Source organism: Eufriesea mexicana, unplaced genomic scaffold (assembly GCF_001483705.2).
Source record: "Eufriesea mexicana isolate 0111107269 unplaced genomic scaffold, ASM148370v2 scaffold294, whole genome shotgun sequence".
Lineage (NCBI taxonomy): Eukaryota > Metazoa > Arthropoda > Insecta > Hymenoptera > Apidae > Eufriesea > Eufriesea mexicana.
Window position 1 is genome coordinate 401,219 of NW_016908489.1, and position 17,047 is coordinate 418,265.

General features: G+C 30.3%; 5 protein-coding genes across 5 annotated transcripts; 1 reads left to right on the forward strand and 4 right to left on the reverse strand.

Moving 5' to 3' along the window:
* The first annotated feature begins 2,988 nt into the window (after positions 1-2,988).
* LOC108556037 (probable tubulin polyglutamylase TTLL2) lies at positions 2,989-6,142 on the forward strand. Its single transcript, XM_017911951.1, has 9 exons — positions 2,989-3,066; positions 4,091-4,216; positions 4,299-4,402; positions 4,473-4,602; positions 4,678-4,954; positions 5,026-5,228; positions 5,305-5,568; positions 5,650-5,948; positions 6,022-6,142. Exons 1-9 carry the CDS (start codon positions 2,989-2,991, stop codon positions 6,140-6,142), a joined length of 1,602 nt encoding a protein of 533 aa, XP_017767440.1.
* Positions 6,143-6,438: 296 nt separating this feature from the next.
* RpS4 (ribosomal protein S4) lies at positions 6,439-8,562 on the reverse strand. The gene is made up of 6 exons (XM_017911882.1): positions 8,479-8,562; positions 7,756-8,014; positions 7,360-7,457; positions 7,109-7,280; positions 6,904-7,033; positions 6,439-6,613 (listed from the first exon to the last, which is right to left on the reverse strand). The coding sequence occupies exons 1-6, from the start codon at positions 8,479-8,481 to the stop codon at positions 6,487-6,489; spliced, it is 789 nt and encodes a 262-aa protein (XP_017767371.1). The 5' UTR covers positions 8,482-8,562; the 3' UTR covers positions 6,439-6,486.
* Positions 8,563-8,979: 417 nt separating this feature from the next.
* On the reverse strand, positions 8,980-10,162 carry Dera (deoxyribose-phosphate aldolase). Its single transcript, XM_017911940.1, has 5 exons — positions 10,138-10,162; positions 9,901-10,079; positions 9,682-9,817; positions 9,230-9,606; positions 8,980-9,144 (listed from the first exon to the last, which is right to left on the reverse strand). Exons 1-5 carry the CDS (start codon positions 10,160-10,162, stop codon positions 8,980-8,982), a joined length of 882 nt encoding a protein of 293 aa, XP_017767429.1.
* Positions 10,163-12,314: 2,152 nt separating this feature from the next.
* LOC108556005 (putative ATPase N2B) lies at positions 12,315-14,362 on the reverse strand. The gene is made up of 7 exons (XM_017911909.1): positions 13,972-14,362; positions 13,492-13,677; positions 13,175-13,416; positions 12,935-13,103; positions 12,730-12,870; positions 12,508-12,627; positions 12,315-12,437 (listed from the first exon to the last, which is right to left on the reverse strand). The coding sequence occupies exons 1-7, from the start codon at positions 14,347-14,349 to the stop codon at positions 12,315-12,317; spliced, it is 1,359 nt and encodes a 452-aa protein (XP_017767398.1). The 5' UTR covers positions 14,350-14,362.
* A 914-nt stretch (positions 14,363-15,276) lies between these two features.
* LOC108556040 (rab-like protein 3) lies at positions 15,277-16,569 on the reverse strand. Its single transcript, XM_017911953.1, has 5 exons — positions 16,506-16,569; positions 15,969-16,178; positions 15,745-15,893; positions 15,559-15,672; positions 15,277-15,472 (listed from the first exon to the last, which is right to left on the reverse strand). Exons 1-5 carry the CDS (start codon positions 16,549-16,551, stop codon positions 15,293-15,295), a joined length of 699 nt encoding a protein of 232 aa, XP_017767442.1. The 5' UTR covers positions 16,552-16,569; the 3' UTR covers positions 15,277-15,292.
* Positions 16,570-17,047: the final 478 nt, after the last annotated feature.

Consider the following 17,047-nt stretch of genomic DNA (forward strand, 5'->3'; position numbering starts at 1 on the left):
ATCGCGTGGAAGAATATTCGAGATAAAGTTGCAACCACACTGCAAATCAGCTAAACCTAATCTATCGACTTTAGGCTGCTTAGTAATTAATTAACGGAGGAAAAGGGGAGAAAAGAGAGTAAAGAAGGAGGAAAAATGTTCCGCAGAAGCGAAATACAGCTGCGTAACTCGTGCTTCCGATTTCGCAGATAAAAATCTCGCTTGAACGAAGGTTAAGAAGAACTTCTTAAGAGGCCATTGCGTCGGCAAAGTTCCTCGGGTTTCGCTGCCTCGACATTCCACGACTAATTGGTGGATTAAGCAGCCATAAAATATCGATGAGACGCAAACTCCTTCTGCCTTGCGGTTCCACTTTTAATGGCTGCGACGAGTAATCGCGTTTTCGTGGCGGACGGGTCTCGAATACCTCGTAAAATCGTTGCCGCAGAAAATTCTGCAACGATACAATAAACGCGCCGACTTGGTCTCCTGCTCGAATCACGCAAAGGTCATCCAAGCAATTAGTATTACTGGCATTATCACATATTTCGCATTACCAAGGTGCATCCAACACGAAAATGTCGGGTTGTTTTCTTTGAAGATTCGGAGAGGACTGGCTTTTGACGCAAACTGTGGCGGGGAAGCCCCTTGGAAACTAACTGCAAATGATCAAGGTTTGCAAACCGAAGATTAGACCTTTGTTCCACGTATTTCTGAAATTTTTCCCACTCGACTTCTTCCAAAATTCTAGGACTCGTAAACGAATGGTTGCTTAATTAAACAAATTCAGAATTGGATGACTAATTGGCTGATACCTGATTCATGACCATCGATTGCATTAAAGAAACCGATAAATTTCTACATTGTGTGCGTGTGGATTATTATCAACTAACAAGCGTTCGCCAGAGACACTTGTTACCTTTATCGGATCGAAGAGCAGCCTTAGTTAGAATCTTCGTACATGTAAGTTTCATCGTAAATCATGCGACGAAACTTTGCTACCCTGAAATCAGGCGATTGAAGACGAGTAAAATAACAGACTCGAGTCTTTCCAGTCGTTTAGTCGACTGATCGTTCTACCAAGAATGTAGTTTTAATTTTGGCATAATCAAACGTTCAGGGAGCCTCTGTAACATTGAATAAACAGTCACGTACGACGAAAACACGATTTACATTGTGCTTGAGTCGACTTAAGGTGCTTAGTTTTCAGGGTACAAGAAGAAAGTGAAAATATAATTGACTTCGAAGAACTCGCGCTTGATAGCAGTTGCCATGTAATTTTAGAAAAGGTTACCGATTTCTGTGCCATTATTACGGGCTCGTGTCATATAGTAGCTACGACGAAATACGCTAGCAAAGCTCTCAAATCGAAGGACAACGTCTAAATGTACATTGTATAATTTAGTGAGTAAGAATACGCGGCGTTCACAATACTCGCGTAAATGTTCAAAAAGAGATGCTGAGGAATCGATTCGACTGACAGAAAGTCCCTTCGATCCCATAGCGATCTCGACGTTCAGCGTTCGTGACAATTTACGATTAGGATTAATGTTAATTAGATCGACTACTGGCTGAATATCGCACGAGCTTCTGTATCCGTGTTACGTGTTGCTTACAATAAACTAAAATGTTCGTGTAAATCGTTGCCTAAGAATTTTCCCACGTCTGTTCCCCAAGGAGGTACCCACGCAAACATTCACAAATGGTAAAGCGAAAATAACGAAAATAACAGCGGGAGATGAGGCAGAAAACAAAAGAACATACCGATATTGTACAGAAACCATTCGCATCCTAAATAATCGCGGTTAGGTCCGCAAGAGAAAGAGCTCGGACCGCCTGCAAAGAGAAAAGGAGACACATGAAGGTTTGCTCATAAACCATTTCGTCTCTAACCAGGAAGTAGCTCTCTGTAAGGGACGTTTCATCGATTTGTCATTAATGTAACCTTGCGGTACCTCCTACCTACGAAGCCAGACACGCGAAACATTTTTCTGTCGAATCTTTCGCAATTCATACATCGTCATCGCGTACCTCAATGAGTATACTCCTTTTAATACATCTTCGAACATAGCTCGCAAACGATAAAATTTTTTCTAAGCTTTTCTAATCTACGAGACATTTCACCGACACCAAATAGCGTAGAGAAAGTAGATTTAATTTCTCGCATAAATAAAAACACGCCATCGCAAAGTGCATCCTCACGAGATTTAAACTTTCAGCTCCGACTGCCAACATTTTTACGTTATTTCTGGTACAAATCTTGACGAATAGGTCTACTGGAGAGTCGCGTGTTCGCAGTAACGATCTTTGAGCGGATGTCAGTGCAATTCTTTCGGAAGCTAACGACTCATGAGACTTCCGGTGTCCTTGTGGTGTCGCGGTGTCCAGTGGAAAGCCATAAAAGCTGGAAAACAGCGTGGAAGGCAGCATACGAGTAACCTGCGCACCTGCGACCAGTTCAAAGCGATTGCGTAGACCGAAACTTGGCGGTGCACCAGTGAGAATCGAGATTCCGGCTCGCCTACATGCCGTTCTATCGAGATATTTGAAAATCAAACGTTAATCTTCGACAGGAATGTCGATCCGGAAACTAACTCGTTGCACTCATTGAGAAACGTTTTTTTAAACGGGGAAAAGGAAACAGCGCACGAGCATGTCTTACAGGCTAAATATCCCTTTAAAATCGTTAAGAAACATACGTTAACGTTTCGTAAATGAAAAGTGCAAGGTATGACGAGATATCTTGAATTTCTTGTACTTCGCGTTAACGAGGATCTTTTATTTTTGCTAAATATCGAATTTGGTGCAAGGATAACTGAAGATCCTCGAGTTATTCTTGAAATCCTTCGAGCTAAAGTATAATTAACACTTCATCTTCTCCTTTTTATTTTACATCACCGGAAGAACTAACTTGTCGCTATTATTGTGAGAGGAAAGATTGGTTATACTGTGATACTATTAGTTGTGGTTGTTATCTGTGTGCGATCTTCCGGAATATAATGATTCGGCATGGCAGTGGAATATTTGGATGGTCCTTTTGTGTTCAGGCTCAACGACAATGGTACAGGACCGCATCTTCTCATACAGGTATGAATATTCTCGGAAGCATGCAAATTATTACCTTTAGCTCACTAGTAGACATATAGCGCTATAAAAATTAGGCACTTTCCATTGGGAAGACGAAAATTGAGGGAACATTTTTAACAAAACGTGGGTCATGATTGCGTGGACAGTCGAGCTCTAGAATACAATGAGTACACGTAACATCGATGGATACGTAAATGTTGGATATGTTCCGTCACGCTTTTATGTCGCTTGGAATTTGTTCGACACGGTTACAAACTTAGTCGTGCCCTTGAACTGAATACTTTTCAAGGTACGTACGGTGTGCATATGCATGTACGTATCTGCAGAGTCAAACGAGATGCGACGCGCTTTTGCGTGCACCATTTTTAGAAATACGACTGTTAAGTAAGTGCAACATGCAATAATAACAGGAAAAGAACAGAGTCATCGGGGTGCACATCATTACGATTCCTCGCTCCTTCATGTTCATGAAGGACCAATTCGAAATGGAATTTCAAATGAAAGAATTTATTTGTCAACATTATTATATATTCGTTATTTAATTATCTTCACTTTTATATTTTTCGTTTAACAGGGAAATAAAATACACCGCGTGTAGCTCAAAGCAAATTTCCATTGACAATTTTAATTTCGACATTATGTTCTAATAAATGTTTGATGACGTTAAAATTCGTTTTACTATCTATTAAGGATAGAGAGGCTAGGCTACTATGACGAAACGAAATAATTCAGGTTATATGAACAGGGTGTAAATGTGGTCGATGACCTTCTCCGGCGAATCGATGATGAAGTTGTAAGAAAAGAATAATAAAAGTAGGCTACCGTAAGGGTGAAAGAGATATACTCGAATTTAATTGTAATTAGTGGCTTTGGTTTGATTTTCGTGTCCAGAGTGATTATTCCTAATGCCCCAATAACACGTTGAATAAATCATTTGAGAATCATGCGTTGAAGCGTCTTTGCCTCGATATTGAATGGATAAAAGTAAATGAACGTACACGCGAATTGCATACTCTGTGCATAGGTTTGTACGGAACGTGGCTGGAGAGAATATACTGGTGAAAATAATGTATTCAAAGATCGATGGAATTTATGGTGGCGGTCCGGTGGTTTCCCCTTACCCCATTACAAACTATTACTTCCATGGCAGGTAAATGCGCATCTAACCCTTCCACTCTAATACCGATTCCGAGATTAAAATCTATTTTTCAATCGATTTCCGCAAATTTTAGTTCATCAACAGAATTCCAAAAGGGAGCTCGATTTGTAGGAAAGATAATCTTATACGCCATCTTAGATGCATGAAGAAGATGCACGGTTCGATCTACGATTTCAGGTATAATCTTAAATATATTAGAAAATCGCGAAAATGGCGTTCAAGCGTTATGAAAAATACAACAAATTAGTCCTGTAGGATATAACTTGCCATCGGAATATACTAAATTAGCAGAAGAATGCAGTCGTTGCGAGCATGATAGAGTGTGGATTTGTAAGCCAGTTGGCCAGAGTCAAGGAAAAGGAATCTTTCTATTTCGTGTAAGGACTTCTTAGATCAAAGTCTTGAACGCGAATTTGAATGAACTTATTAAAAACACGATCTTATGTTTGTAGAAATTAAGCGACCTTACGTACGACAATGCAGCAGTGGTGCAAAGATACATTGAGAATCCCCTTTTAATCGGGGGCTACAAATTCGATCTACGACTGTACGTGTGCGTACCTTCCTATCGCCCTTTAACGATATACTTATATAAGGAAGGATTAACACGTTTCGCAACTGAAAAATTTTCGTTAGAACATTTAAACGATCCGTTCCGACATCTCACTAATTTTTCCTTGAACAAGTTGGGTCCAGGATATTCTGAGAAAAAGGAACGCGTTGGTTCTGGTATAAAATGTCTATTATGAATTTAATTTTCTCGATTTACGTCATAGATAACATAATTAGAATCTTTGCAGGTTGCAAATGGACTTTTAGACAATTGAGGAGATACTTCGAACAAGTTGGTTACAACGATTGGTTCCTGTGGCAAAGGATTGCCTGTTTAGTTAGTTTAACAATACTAAGCCAAGCTGCAAGAATACCGAAATCTTCCAATTGCTTTGAATTCTTTGGATTCGACGTACTAATTGACAAAAATTTAAAACCATGGCTATTAGAGGTTAATTAATGCATATTTCAAATATTTGGATATAATGGAAATCGCTTCTAACAGTCAAAAATCGACATTTAAATAGGTCAATCTTAGCCCAGCTTTAAGTAACGACTGCGAGATCGACTGTGAAGTAAAGAAACCATTGCTGCATGATTTATTCGATTTATTAGGTCTTCCAATATGCAACACTGGACTCTCTCTTTTTACGATATGGACAACAAGCCCAATTGATGATGCGGTCGAAGTGTCTTCCAAGTTTTGTACAAATCGAGTCATCAAAAAAAGATCGAGAACATATCGGGAAACTGATGGTTTCTTAAATATATGCACGGAACTTCGGCCTACTGTACGTATTTAAAATAAAATAGTGATAAATATTGAGCTACTGTCAGAAATGTTACCCTCTATATTTCATTTTAATCATTAGCTCAAACAATTGACCATCAGCAATTCTTCGAGTTCATGGTCTCATTACAATCCTTTATTAATGGATAAATACATTCCACGCGGTTTTCAGGGTAATAACCCAGAAAACAACGATAAAACATCCGTATGGGATAATGGTAAAGACTGGAATACTCCGTGTGCGAGAGAAGGAGGATGGGTCCGCATTTATCCACTGACGCGAATAAAACTTGAGGGTACCGTTAATTATGTATCGTCTTTATCGGAAACTACAAGAATTGCAGAAAAAGAAACCAGAAATACAGTCCTTTCTATACAAAAGTAATAATCTCGATAAATATACTTAATTTACGATAAAATGTAAAAAAGGATATTTGCTTGATTTCTTTTGCAGATACTTGAGAGCTGCCAAAGATGTACATAAGAAGAATGAGAAATATAGAGATGAACAGTATAACGCTACATTACGAAAAATATTCGAACTAAATACTGAAATTTGGCTACCATCAAAATAGTTTAACACGATAGATATTCGTATCTTCTCTTTCAATATCTTTTTCTTACTTAAGCAAATCAACACAGTATGCTTTAACCAATTAAATAATTGTATACATTTGAAACATATTTTTAACAGCCAAAAATATTTCTCTATATTTTTAATAGCAAAATAGATTCTAAAAATCGCATTTTAAACATAAACATGATACAAATAATAATAAAAAGAATATTTTATTGTTACATATCCTAACACTATGTGTTCTAAAGTTCTACATATAAATAATATATGGGACAAAGGTAAAAAAAATCTATATTCACCAAGAAATTCTCGGTTTATTGAATATTTTCTTGCAAATGTACATTAATTCACTCCTTTTGCTGCTAACCTCTTGTCGCGTTCTTCGGCAATTGAAAGCTTAACACCTTTATCTCTTGGTAAGCTAATGTATGGCTTTGTACCCTTGCCAATGATAAATACATTATTCAACCTAAACGAATGATTTATTATAACAGGCGACATAATTAACCAATATAGAGAATAATCAAATTTAAAACACTTGTGTTTCCTAGATGGGTAATACTGAAAAATCTATGTAAGAACAATCAGTGACCAATAAGAAGGAAATTCATTTTCGCCAACTTTTGACTATAATATTTTTTTACGATATATTATAGCATCGATCATGGCCACCATAAAAATAAATTCAGTCTTTTTTTGTAAAAATATAAAAACAAATGTACAAGAGACATGTAAATAAAAAATAAATATGTAAAATACCTTGTAGCAAAAGAATGTCCTTGTGAATCTTTAATATGACAAATATCAAAAGATCCCGGATGACGTTCGCGGCTTACTACCGTGCCTACTCGTCCTAAATTTCTACCACCAGTAATCATACAGAGATTACCTTAAAAAAGGAAAGAAATTAATGATAATAAGAATAATAATTCCTCCACATATTTATACTAAAAAGATATTATACCTGAATCAAATCGAATAGAGTCCAAAATTTTGCCTGTTGCAATATCTAAATGTATGGTGTCATTAACTTTAATTAATGGATCTGGATATCGAATAGTTCTTCCATCATGTGTTACTAAGAATGGGATGCCTTTTGGTCCAGTGCGAACACGTTTTACCTTACATAATTTATACTGCAACAAAAAATATTTGATTTTTAAATGAAAGATACTTTATTGACCCAACTTTTACTTTATGTCGGAAATTAAATACCTTAGCTTCTTCTGCTGTAATCCTGTGAGTAGTAAATCGTCCTTTGACATCATAAATCAATCGAAAATATTCACCAGTCTTATTAATGGTAATAACATCTAAAAAATTATATTAAATTTGACAATATTAATAAATATTAATTCAATTGTCTATATATGTCTTAAAAGTATTTTCTTTAAATGATGTATGAAATGTACACTTCTTGGGTAATACAGAAAGAATACTTTATTCAATCTGTGACCAAAATAAAGAATTTTATTTTACTATTGGCTAATATTGACTATAATATTTTATATAAAAAATATTGTAGCTTCGATATAGCCTTATATATATTTAAAAATTACAATGTAAATAATTATAATTAAAAAAAAAGACTAAAATATCTCATAATCTTACCCATAAAGCCTGCAGGATAATTGGGGTCAGTCCTAACCTTGCCATCAACTTTAATTAAACGTTGCATCACAATATTTGTTACTTCACGGTTAGTTAATGCATACTTCAATCTATTGCGAAGAAAAATTACAAGAGGAAGAGATTCTCTTAATTTATGAGGTCCCGTGGATGGACGTGGGGCATATACACCTCCAAGTTTATCTAACATCCATGCTTTAGGCGCGTTAAGACGCTTTAAATGCTTTTTCGGTCCGCGAGCCTAAAATCAAATTTCACATACTCAATATTATCATTTGAAATAAAGAACAGAAGCATTTGACAAACTTTGTAGTGTCAAAGATATTACTTAATTCAATCTGTACTATTACACTATATGTATAGGTTACATTACTATTTATATGCATTTCTTATTTCTTTAAAGCTATAATTACTTCTATAATTTATAGACTATGTCACAATAAAAACTTATTCGTCTGAATAAATTGTTAACAAATGATTCATATACAACGTCCATCTATTAAATATAAAAATATAACCTCTTTGCGCACATCTTAACCGTATGTCTTTTGCTTCGTAAAAACAAAATAAATTTAATAAATTATATAAAAATAAATATTCACTTTAGCTCATTTAGTTTACACTTTACTTGATTATGAAAACATATAATACACTATACAACCGATGTAAATGGATTTTATATTGACATCCAATGCTTGAACTTACCATCTTGGTTTTCTAAACGCAAAAGGCACGTCCACCCAATGTGTCCGTATTTCACATCAAAAATTCTTCGCCACGCTACAGTATTCAAAATGGCGGATATGGGTTTATATTCAATAATGTTTTTGTAAATAATTGTATTAGTTTAAATTAAGCTAAAAATTGTATATTTTTGAATTAACGTAAGTTTTCGTTTTATTTCAAGCATATAATATAAATAATATGATATAAATAAGTAACATATATAATGCAAATAATCGTAAATTGTATTTATGATAGTGTTTCCATATTATATTGAGATATAATTATTTGTGTTTTTTATTGCAATATTTTCAATTTAAGAATGAATGGTTTAATGAAAAATATAAAATAGAAAAGGGATTTGCTAATATATAAATCTTTTAATAAATGCATATAAGAGTGATATAAAATTACAATAATTACTTAAAAATTTGTATATAAAGAAATGAAAGTATTTGACTTTTCTTGTCATAAAATATTGAATTAATTTGACTGTATTAATTCGACTATATTATCCAATAAATTAGATGCACCAATTCTAAATAAATCTTTGGATAACCATTCCTTCCCTAATTCCATTTGAACTAACATCATCCATTCCAAAGCTTCTTGTGGAACCTTAATACCGCCAGCAGGTTTTAAACCAACCTAAATAAAGTATATTTTAATAATAAATACACCAGGCATCAAATATTTTTTTTGTTTTGTTTTTTACTTATGTGAACACCTATACCTTTCTTTGTGTAGACTTATAATAGTCCTTAATTGCATGACACATAATAATTCCAACAGACAAAGTAGCATTTATTGCTTCTTTTCCAGTAGATGTTTTAATAAAATCTGCTCCAGCCAACATTGCTACCATTGATGCTTTGTATACATTTTCTAAATTACCTAATTCTCCTGTAGCAAGTATGACTTTCAAACATTTGTTGTTACAGGCAATGCGAAATGATTTTAATTCTTCATATAGTTCTTTCCATTGATGCATCAAAGCCAATGGTCTATTGATAACAATATCAATTTCATCAGCTCCTAATTCAACAGCTATTTCTACTTCACGAAGACGTGTTTCTAGTGGAAATTGTCCAGATGGAAATCCTCCACCCACTATTTAAATAATAATAATAATTTACTTTATTATATTTTAAATACAAATAAAAAATATAGTATATAATTACTTACCAGTAGCTCTAGATATTTTATGTTCTTTATCAAGTTTCTCTAATGTAGATCTTGCATTTATAAATCTCATAGGATATACATATACAGATGCAACATGCAAGTGTGAGTTATCTGATAGTTTAAGAGGGTTTACTGCCTATAATTATAGAAATATATAAAAGTCAATATTTTAAAAGCTACATCAAGCATAAAAAGTTTTAATGCAAAACTAAATATTACCTTAGTACATAAAGTTTCAATTCTTGTAGGTGTATCATCACCACCTAAAGAAGTTAAATCTATAAAACCTATTGCTTTTATCAACCAAGCAATTTTAACATCTGTTTCCAATTTATTAACTCTAGAAAGTATAGAATTAATTTTTTCATCTATTTGCGATTGATCGAAATTTATCGTACCTAAAACAAAAATATGTAAAATTTAGAAATACAAAAAAATAAATTAAACGTAAATTACCATTAGTCAATTTTTGAATATCCATTGTGTTCCTTTTAAAATTTTTAAACTGTATTTTGTCTGAGCTAGATACCCAATATGTATAAAAATGAATATGTAAGAGGGGAACGATTGCCTTAAATTTATTCGCGATATCATTCAAAATTTCTTTTTAGGAATTGATAACACCATAATCGTCTACACTTTGCGATTGTCGGTAAATGATATAATAAAAAATGTAAGTTTCATGTATGTGTGCATTTATCTATATAAATGTCATCTCTCCTTATCTTCATAAAATTTCTCCCACTTTATTCTAACATTGTAATATACGACTTTTATCTAATACTACATTGTATGTATCAATTATATATTTCTCGCGCAAAGATTAAAATGTTATTTCTTTTTTCGTAGATTAAAAAATGTTTATCTTGAAAGAAGAACCATTAGTCAATCTGATTTATAATTTCTACATTCTAGCTTTTAATTTAAAAGAAAATACCAAGAATATTTTACTGCTGTTTTATATCGATAATTAACAGCACTAGTACTCGTTGCATAAAGTGGCGGTAATCGCAAATATAATTACTTACCAGTAGCTCTAGATATTTTATGTTCTTTATCAAGTTTCTCTAATGTAGATCTTGCATTTATAAATCTCATAGGATATACATATACAGATGCAACATGCAAGTGTGAGTTATCTGATAGTTTAAGAGGGTTTACTGCCTATAATTATAGAAATATATAAAAGTCAATATTTTAAAAGCTACATCAAGCATAAAAAGTTTTAATGCAAAACTAAATATTACCTTAGTACATAAAGTTTCAATTCTTGTAGGTGTATCATCACCACCTAAAGAAGTTAAATCTATAAAACCTATTGCTTTTATCAACCAAGCAATTTTAACATCTGTTTCCAATTTATTAACTCTAGAAAGTATAGAATTAATTTTTTCATCTATTTGCGATTGATCGAAATTTATCGTACCTAAAACAAAAATATGTAAAATTTAGAAATACAAAAAAATAAATTAAACGTAAATTACCATTAGTCAATTTTTGAATATCCATTGTGTTCCTTTTAAAATTTTTAAACTGTATTTTGTCTGAGCTAGATACCCAATATGTATAAAAATGAATATGTAAGAGGGGAACGATTGCCTTAAATTTATTCGCGATATCATTCAAAATTTCTTTTTAGGAATTGATAACACCATAATCGTCTACACTTTGCGATTGTCGGTAAATGATATAATAAAAAATGTAAGTTTCATGTATGTGTGCATTTATCTATATAAATGTCATCTCTCCTTATCTTCATAAAATTTCTCCCACTTTATTCTAACATTGTAATATACGACTTTTATCTAATACTACATTGTATGTATCAATTATATATTTCTCGCGCAAAGATTAAAATGTTATTTCTTTTTTCGTAGATTAAAAAATGTTTATCTTGAAAGAAGAACCATTAGTCAATCTGATTTATAATTTCTACATTCTAGCTTTTAATTTAAAAGAAAATACCAAGAATATTTTACTGCTGTTTTATATCGATAATTAACAGCACTAGTACTCGTTGCATAAAGTGGCGGTAATCGCAAAAGCATTATTTTACTATGCCTACTTTCAAGGTGAAGGATCAAAATTTATTAAGGATCAAGGAATATTTTAATTAGCGAAGCAAATAAGAACTAGCAATCTGATTTTTTTCTATCTATCTTATTTATTCTCCTGTTATAATGCTGTGAAATTTAATTAAAATATTAATTGCATTGTACATTGTTTGAATAATTTAATTATTTAAATATTTGAATTTTAAATATTTGAAATATTTCTAATAATGAAATAAGATTTTATTAATTAACTTTTATTTTGTGATTATTAGTACACATTGAATATTACTTAAATAACTAATCTAGTAGGATATTTTTTGTTTATTGCAATAATTTTTTATTTACTATATAGTTTAAACATAAAATAAATAAATATTATAAATATTCCAATATATTTAACATATTTTATGCAAATTTACTATGTTTTTAGTATATTACACTTAAAAGTATTTATTACAATTTTCAACTTAATGTTGTACTTTTTCAATAATGTCTATTATTAACGACTTGAAGTTCAGTCATTTGGATAAGAAAGTTACTAAATAAAACTACACAAATTTCTATTAATTGCAATTACTATTATCTATACTGTTGCCATTGTTCCCAATACTGTGTAGTTTGCATTTCCGAAAGGCGTGATACAGTACGATCGAAAGCGAAAAGTTCTTCTTCTCCAGTAAAAAGATTAGATTTATGATCATCCTATTAAGGATATAAAATTGGAGAATAATTTGCCAATTAAAAAGGTAATAATTGTCATTGTTCAACTTACTGATCCATGTGATATTTTTAAATCATCCATTAACATTCGTTTTTCATCTGTATATTCACTGTCTTTTTCTGGTACAAAAAGTTCTGTATGTGGTACAGCTGCAGATATTACAACACGTACCTAAGAAATAAAATTTATTTGGATAAAAATATTCATATTTCAAATGATTAGACATATAGTAGACTAGATGAAATAATTATGATATTATAACTATAATCTTACCTTATTATCATATAATGTGTCAATTAATGTAATAAATCTTCTAGTTTGAGATTTAAGACGAAAATTTAGCTGTGGCACATCTCTTATAATAACTGTATGAAATGCTTGACTTAGTTCTAAATAATCACTGGCACCAAGTGGCTAAAAACGACAAATTACATGGTATATTATTTAAAAATTTTTATAAAATTTTATAATAACTTACTCTATCACATAACTCTTCAAAAGTTGTATCCAACACCTGACCACAGGTTCTTTTAAATGTAACATTACGGCCCCTTATAGAAATAGTTCGAGATCTCACAACATCATTTTCCTTTGAGCATAAATATTTAAACACTTTGTCTACATCACTTGTTGCATCCTCTCCTTTTCTATAATTATTTTTTTCTAGATAATAATACCTTTTTTTATATGCTCCATTTTTATATATAATTATACATACATGAAATAAATCTTTTCGTCTCTAAGTCCTGTTTTCAATCTATAATCTATACCTGAATCTAGGGAATTTATAATACAATAATTTTTCAGAACTTGTATAAATGGAATAAAGTTCCCCCTTTGTAGTCCATTTTTATATAAATCATCGGGTGCTCTATTACTAGTTGCAATAACAATTACACCATTATTAAAAAGTTCAGTGAATAATCGCTTTAATATCATAGCATCTGCAATATCAGTTACCTATAATATATAAACTTCTATTAATATATATTACACTAAATTATAAATAATTGATTATATATTTAAAAATTATACCTGAAATTCATCAAAACAAAGTAACCAAGCTTCTTCAGTAATACTTTTTGCAACTGGTGGTATTGGGTCAAACGGTTGGAGTTTTGTACTACTGACATCTCTTATAATACTTTTTTTTATTTCATGCACCTTATTATGTACACCCAACATAAAAGAATGAAAGTGTACTCTTTTTTTGTTTTCAATCTAAAGTAATATATGTCAAAATAATTACTTATTTGTTATATTATTTAAAAAGCTTATTTTGCAATGTACTGCAGACGGAAAGTCATTTATAATATGAAGGTATTATAAATTATAATTTATAATATTAAACATTTTTTTATATCATGGTCTTCATTACACAAAGCAAATCCTATTTTGTAGTAATTATCATATACACAAATTGTACTGAAAAATTTGAATTATCACATTATTAATTAATAATATATATTTGAACTCTCCATGTGCAATAATTACATGAACTATAAATTAAGGTACCTGACAACATTGATAGAAAAGATCCATCAACATGGTTTTACCTCCACCAACTGCTCCATAAAGATATAGTCCTTTTGGTGGTTGCTTTCTTTTTCTACCAAGCCACTTGTCTAATAAGTTGAATTCTTCAGGTTTATATCCATTTAGTTCTTCATAAATACCTTGTAATGTCTTAGTAACTTTTATTTGATGTTCATCTTCCATTAATTCTCCTTTTGCTATTTTATTTTTCAGCATAGCAATTGGGCCTTTTTCAATCAAAGTAACATCATAAACATATCCATGATTTTGGATGAATTCATAGGATTGAAATCGTGATAGTAAATTTGTAAAATAATTCTGATTCAAAAATCTTTTTGGTAACAAGTAAGTCATCATAGAAAAAAGTTTCCTAAAGAAAAGTTCATAATTCATTACTTATGTACATTATTCGTACATATTATTATTTAAAATAAATGTTTATTCTTACAGATAAATGTTGACAAATGTACATTTAATTTTAAAAATTGATAAAATTGATCAAATTTTGCAGTGAATATAATTAAAGATATTTACATATTCAACCAAATTTACGTTTGACAGACAATCAGATGAAGCATGTTAACCTTTATATTACGTACAAAAATATATTATATACATCTACCTCAAAATAGAACACACACACACACACACACACACTAAGGAATTTAAAAAGATAGGTGTGAATTATGACCTTGATAAATATGAAAATTAAATAACTCAGAAATGTATAGTCAAAATTTATATATGTTTTGGTTTCCTCTGGTTCCGATTATTTGTTAAAATTGATTCTTTCATGATATTTAAATGCTATTCGATAGAAATTTTGTATAAAACGAAATTTAATTTGAAAAATTATATATCGCGCGCTATGTTATGACGTAATTACAAAAAAGAATGTGGGAATGTCAGATGTGATTTATTAAAGACTGTTCACACGAGTGTATAGTGATGTCAGCCGACTTGTGACGTATGAAACTTTATTCATAAACTAAAACGTTTAAATAAAGTCGAAAGAGAAATAAAATATTCTTTACTTTTTAATATTTTAATAAAATAAATACATTATTTTTACATGCAATTATGGAAAAAACGAAACATATATAATATATAGTTAAAAATCTTCAATTTTATATTTTATATAAATATCTTAATGTTATTTAAAATAATTATTTATATTTCATTTTATTGGCTCATATTTTGCTACAAATATATATTTCATACAAATTAGGAATGTAATATGAACTGAGAAATTTAGGAACAAAAATTCTATTAAAATAAAATTCATAGCTTTTCTGAATTTTTAATCATTATGATAGATTTTTGAACTGTATGGAGGACTATACATTGGCAGTCTTCGTTTGTCAGGACTGATTCCTTCTTTTGATGAATAGTAACGTCTTTCAATAACTTTGTCAAAAAACCTACTCAATTTAACAGAAGAGCTAGAACCAGCAGCTAATGATCTGATCTGATGACAATCCTATAAGAACAACATTAATTTCAAACAAATTTAACAAAACATTAGTATGTAATTAATGTTTTTAATTGTAAAAAACAAGGATATACCAAAAATATTTCATCAGCACCACATTCTTCTGCAATAGTCGAAGAACGTCTATGCACATTAGATCTAACTTCAGCAACTAAATCTAATTTTGTACCAATAACTAAAATTGGTATCTAAAAAAATAATTTTAATTACAAAAATAACATGATACAGAACATATATTTGTGTGTAATAATTTGTATTACCTGTGTACATCCTACAAATTTTTCAGGATCAAAATCATCAAATGGTTTTGATTTCATATAATTACTGTCTTTACTCAAAACTTCTTCAAGCCATTTTTGTAGATTTTGCTGTGATTTTCTGTTTGTTAAATCATGAACTAATATGATACCTGTTTTATTAACAATAATTAATAATTATTAAATTTTTATACTATGTTCCTAGCTTAGATATTTTGTATTTGTACCATTTGTAGGATTATAAAAGACAGATCTTGTATTTTTATGATTTTGACTTCCCCCAATATCCCATAATTCAATAAAGTATCTCCTTTGATTAGGAGTTCCTTCTTTATATTCATGTAATTTAACTTCTACTGAGCAACCTATAGTCCATGAAGGATTATTAATAGGTTGTTGTTGACAAATTAAATGTGTTAATGATGTTTTTCCAACACCTAGAAATAATGTAATCATAATGATAGTTAATCATAGAAATAAATTATATTTAAAAAATATATATATATACACACATCAAATCAGATGTATAGATCAAATAGATAACCTACAAATAAAGTTACCAAAATATGTATGAAATACACAAAATACAACTTTTAATATAGACAAGTTAAACAATTAAATATGATTAAACAATATATTTTAGGAATAAATCTAACTTTCCTTATATTTAATTAAAAAAAAAAACAGGTGATGGTCGGCAAAAAATATAATAATTAATAACAATAACAAAAAGTATTTTAAAATTATTTTATATATATTCTTACCAGAATCACCGACGACAATAATCTTAACTTTATCGATTGCAGCCATTAATAATTTTCATTAAACCATATAAAAATATATATCTTTTTATTACTTTATACCAGTTGATTGACAGGTAGTCATTTGATAATTTTCTATTATGAATACATAACCTAAAAGTAATTGTACTTATAAACAAGCATCTATTAAGATGGTACTTTATCATTTTTAAGAAACAATGAAATCATGTATTTCATCTCGTTATTTTTTTATTTCTCTTGAGAGAATATATAATTAATATTGTAATACATACTTTAATTTTCTTATATTGGTATTTATTCGAAATATTTGATGATAATATTTATACTATTTTAAAGGTTAGCATTTTCGTACAAACTAAATTTAAAATAATACACTCTGTGAAATAGATTATTATATTTTTATATTAATACAATCATAAAATTAACAAAATGTTAAAAATTTTCAAAATATATTGTATAAACAAATAAATACAAGTTACATAAATATTATAACAATTAAAGAATAAAAATTTTGTAAAGGTTCT

What these genes read in the sequence shown, in the direction of transcription:
- LOC108556037 (XM_017911951.1), top strand. Translation starts at nt 2,989, where the DNA reads ATGGCAGTGGAATATTTGGATGGTCCTTTTGTGTTCAGGCTCAACGAC. An exon ending in GGTTCGATCTACGATTTCAG is followed by an intron (nt 4,403 to 4,472) that starts GTATAATCTTAA and finishes ACAACAAATTAG; the next exon opens with TCCTGTAGGATATAACTTGC. An exon ending in TAAAACCATGGCTATTAGAG is followed by an intron (nt 5,229 to 5,304) that starts GTTAATTAATGC and finishes ACATTTAAATAG; the next exon opens with GTCAATCTTAGCCCAGCTTT.
- RpS4 (XM_017911882.1), bottom strand. An exon ending in CTCTATTCGATTTGATTCAG is followed by an intron (nt 7,034 to 7,108) that starts GTATAATATCTT and finishes TCCTTTTTTAAG; the next exon opens with GTAATCTCTGTATGATTACT. An exon ending in GGACATTCTTTTGCTACAAG is followed by an intron (nt 6,614 to 6,903) that starts GTATTTTACATA and finishes TCATTCGTTTAG; the next exon opens with GTTGAATAATGTATTTATCA.
- Dera (XM_017911940.1), bottom strand. Translation starts at nt 10,162, where the DNA reads ATGGATATTCAAAAATTGACTAATG. An exon ending in TAAAATATCTAGAGCTACTG is followed by an intron (nt 9,607 to 9,681) that starts GTAAGTAATTAT and finishes TTATTTAAATAG; the next exon opens with TGGGTGGAGGATTTCCATCT. An exon ending in ATAAGTCTACACAAAGAAAG is followed by an intron (nt 9,145 to 9,229) that starts GTATAGGTGTTC and finishes TACTTTATTTAG; the next exon opens with GTTGGTTTAAAACCTGCTGG.
- LOC108556005 (XM_017911909.1), bottom strand. Translation starts at nt 14,349, where the DNA reads ATGATGACTTACTTGTTACCAAAAAGATTTTTGAATCAGAATTATTTT. An exon ending in GACGAAAAGATTTATTTCAT is followed by an intron (nt 13,104 to 13,174) that starts GTATGTATAATT and finishes AAATAATTATAG; the next exon opens with AAAAGGAGAGGATGCAACAA. An exon ending in TTGAAGAGTTATGTGATAGA is followed by an intron (nt 12,871 to 12,934) that starts GTAAGTTATTAT and finishes TGTCGTTTTTAG; the next exon opens with CCACTTGGTGCCAGTGATTA.
- LOC108556040 (XM_017911953.1), bottom strand. Translation starts at nt 16,551, where the DNA reads ATGGCTGCAATCGATAAAGTTAAGATTATTGTCGTCGGTGATTCTG. An exon ending in TATTGTCGTCGGTGATTCTG is followed by an intron (nt 16,179 to 16,505) that starts GTAAGAATATAT and finishes CATTATTTCTAG; the next exon opens with GTGTTGGAAAAACATCATTA. An exon ending in AATTTGTAGGATGTACACAG is followed by an intron (nt 15,673 to 15,744) that starts GTAATACAAATT and finishes TTATTTTTTTAG; the next exon opens with ATACCAATTTTAGTTATTGG.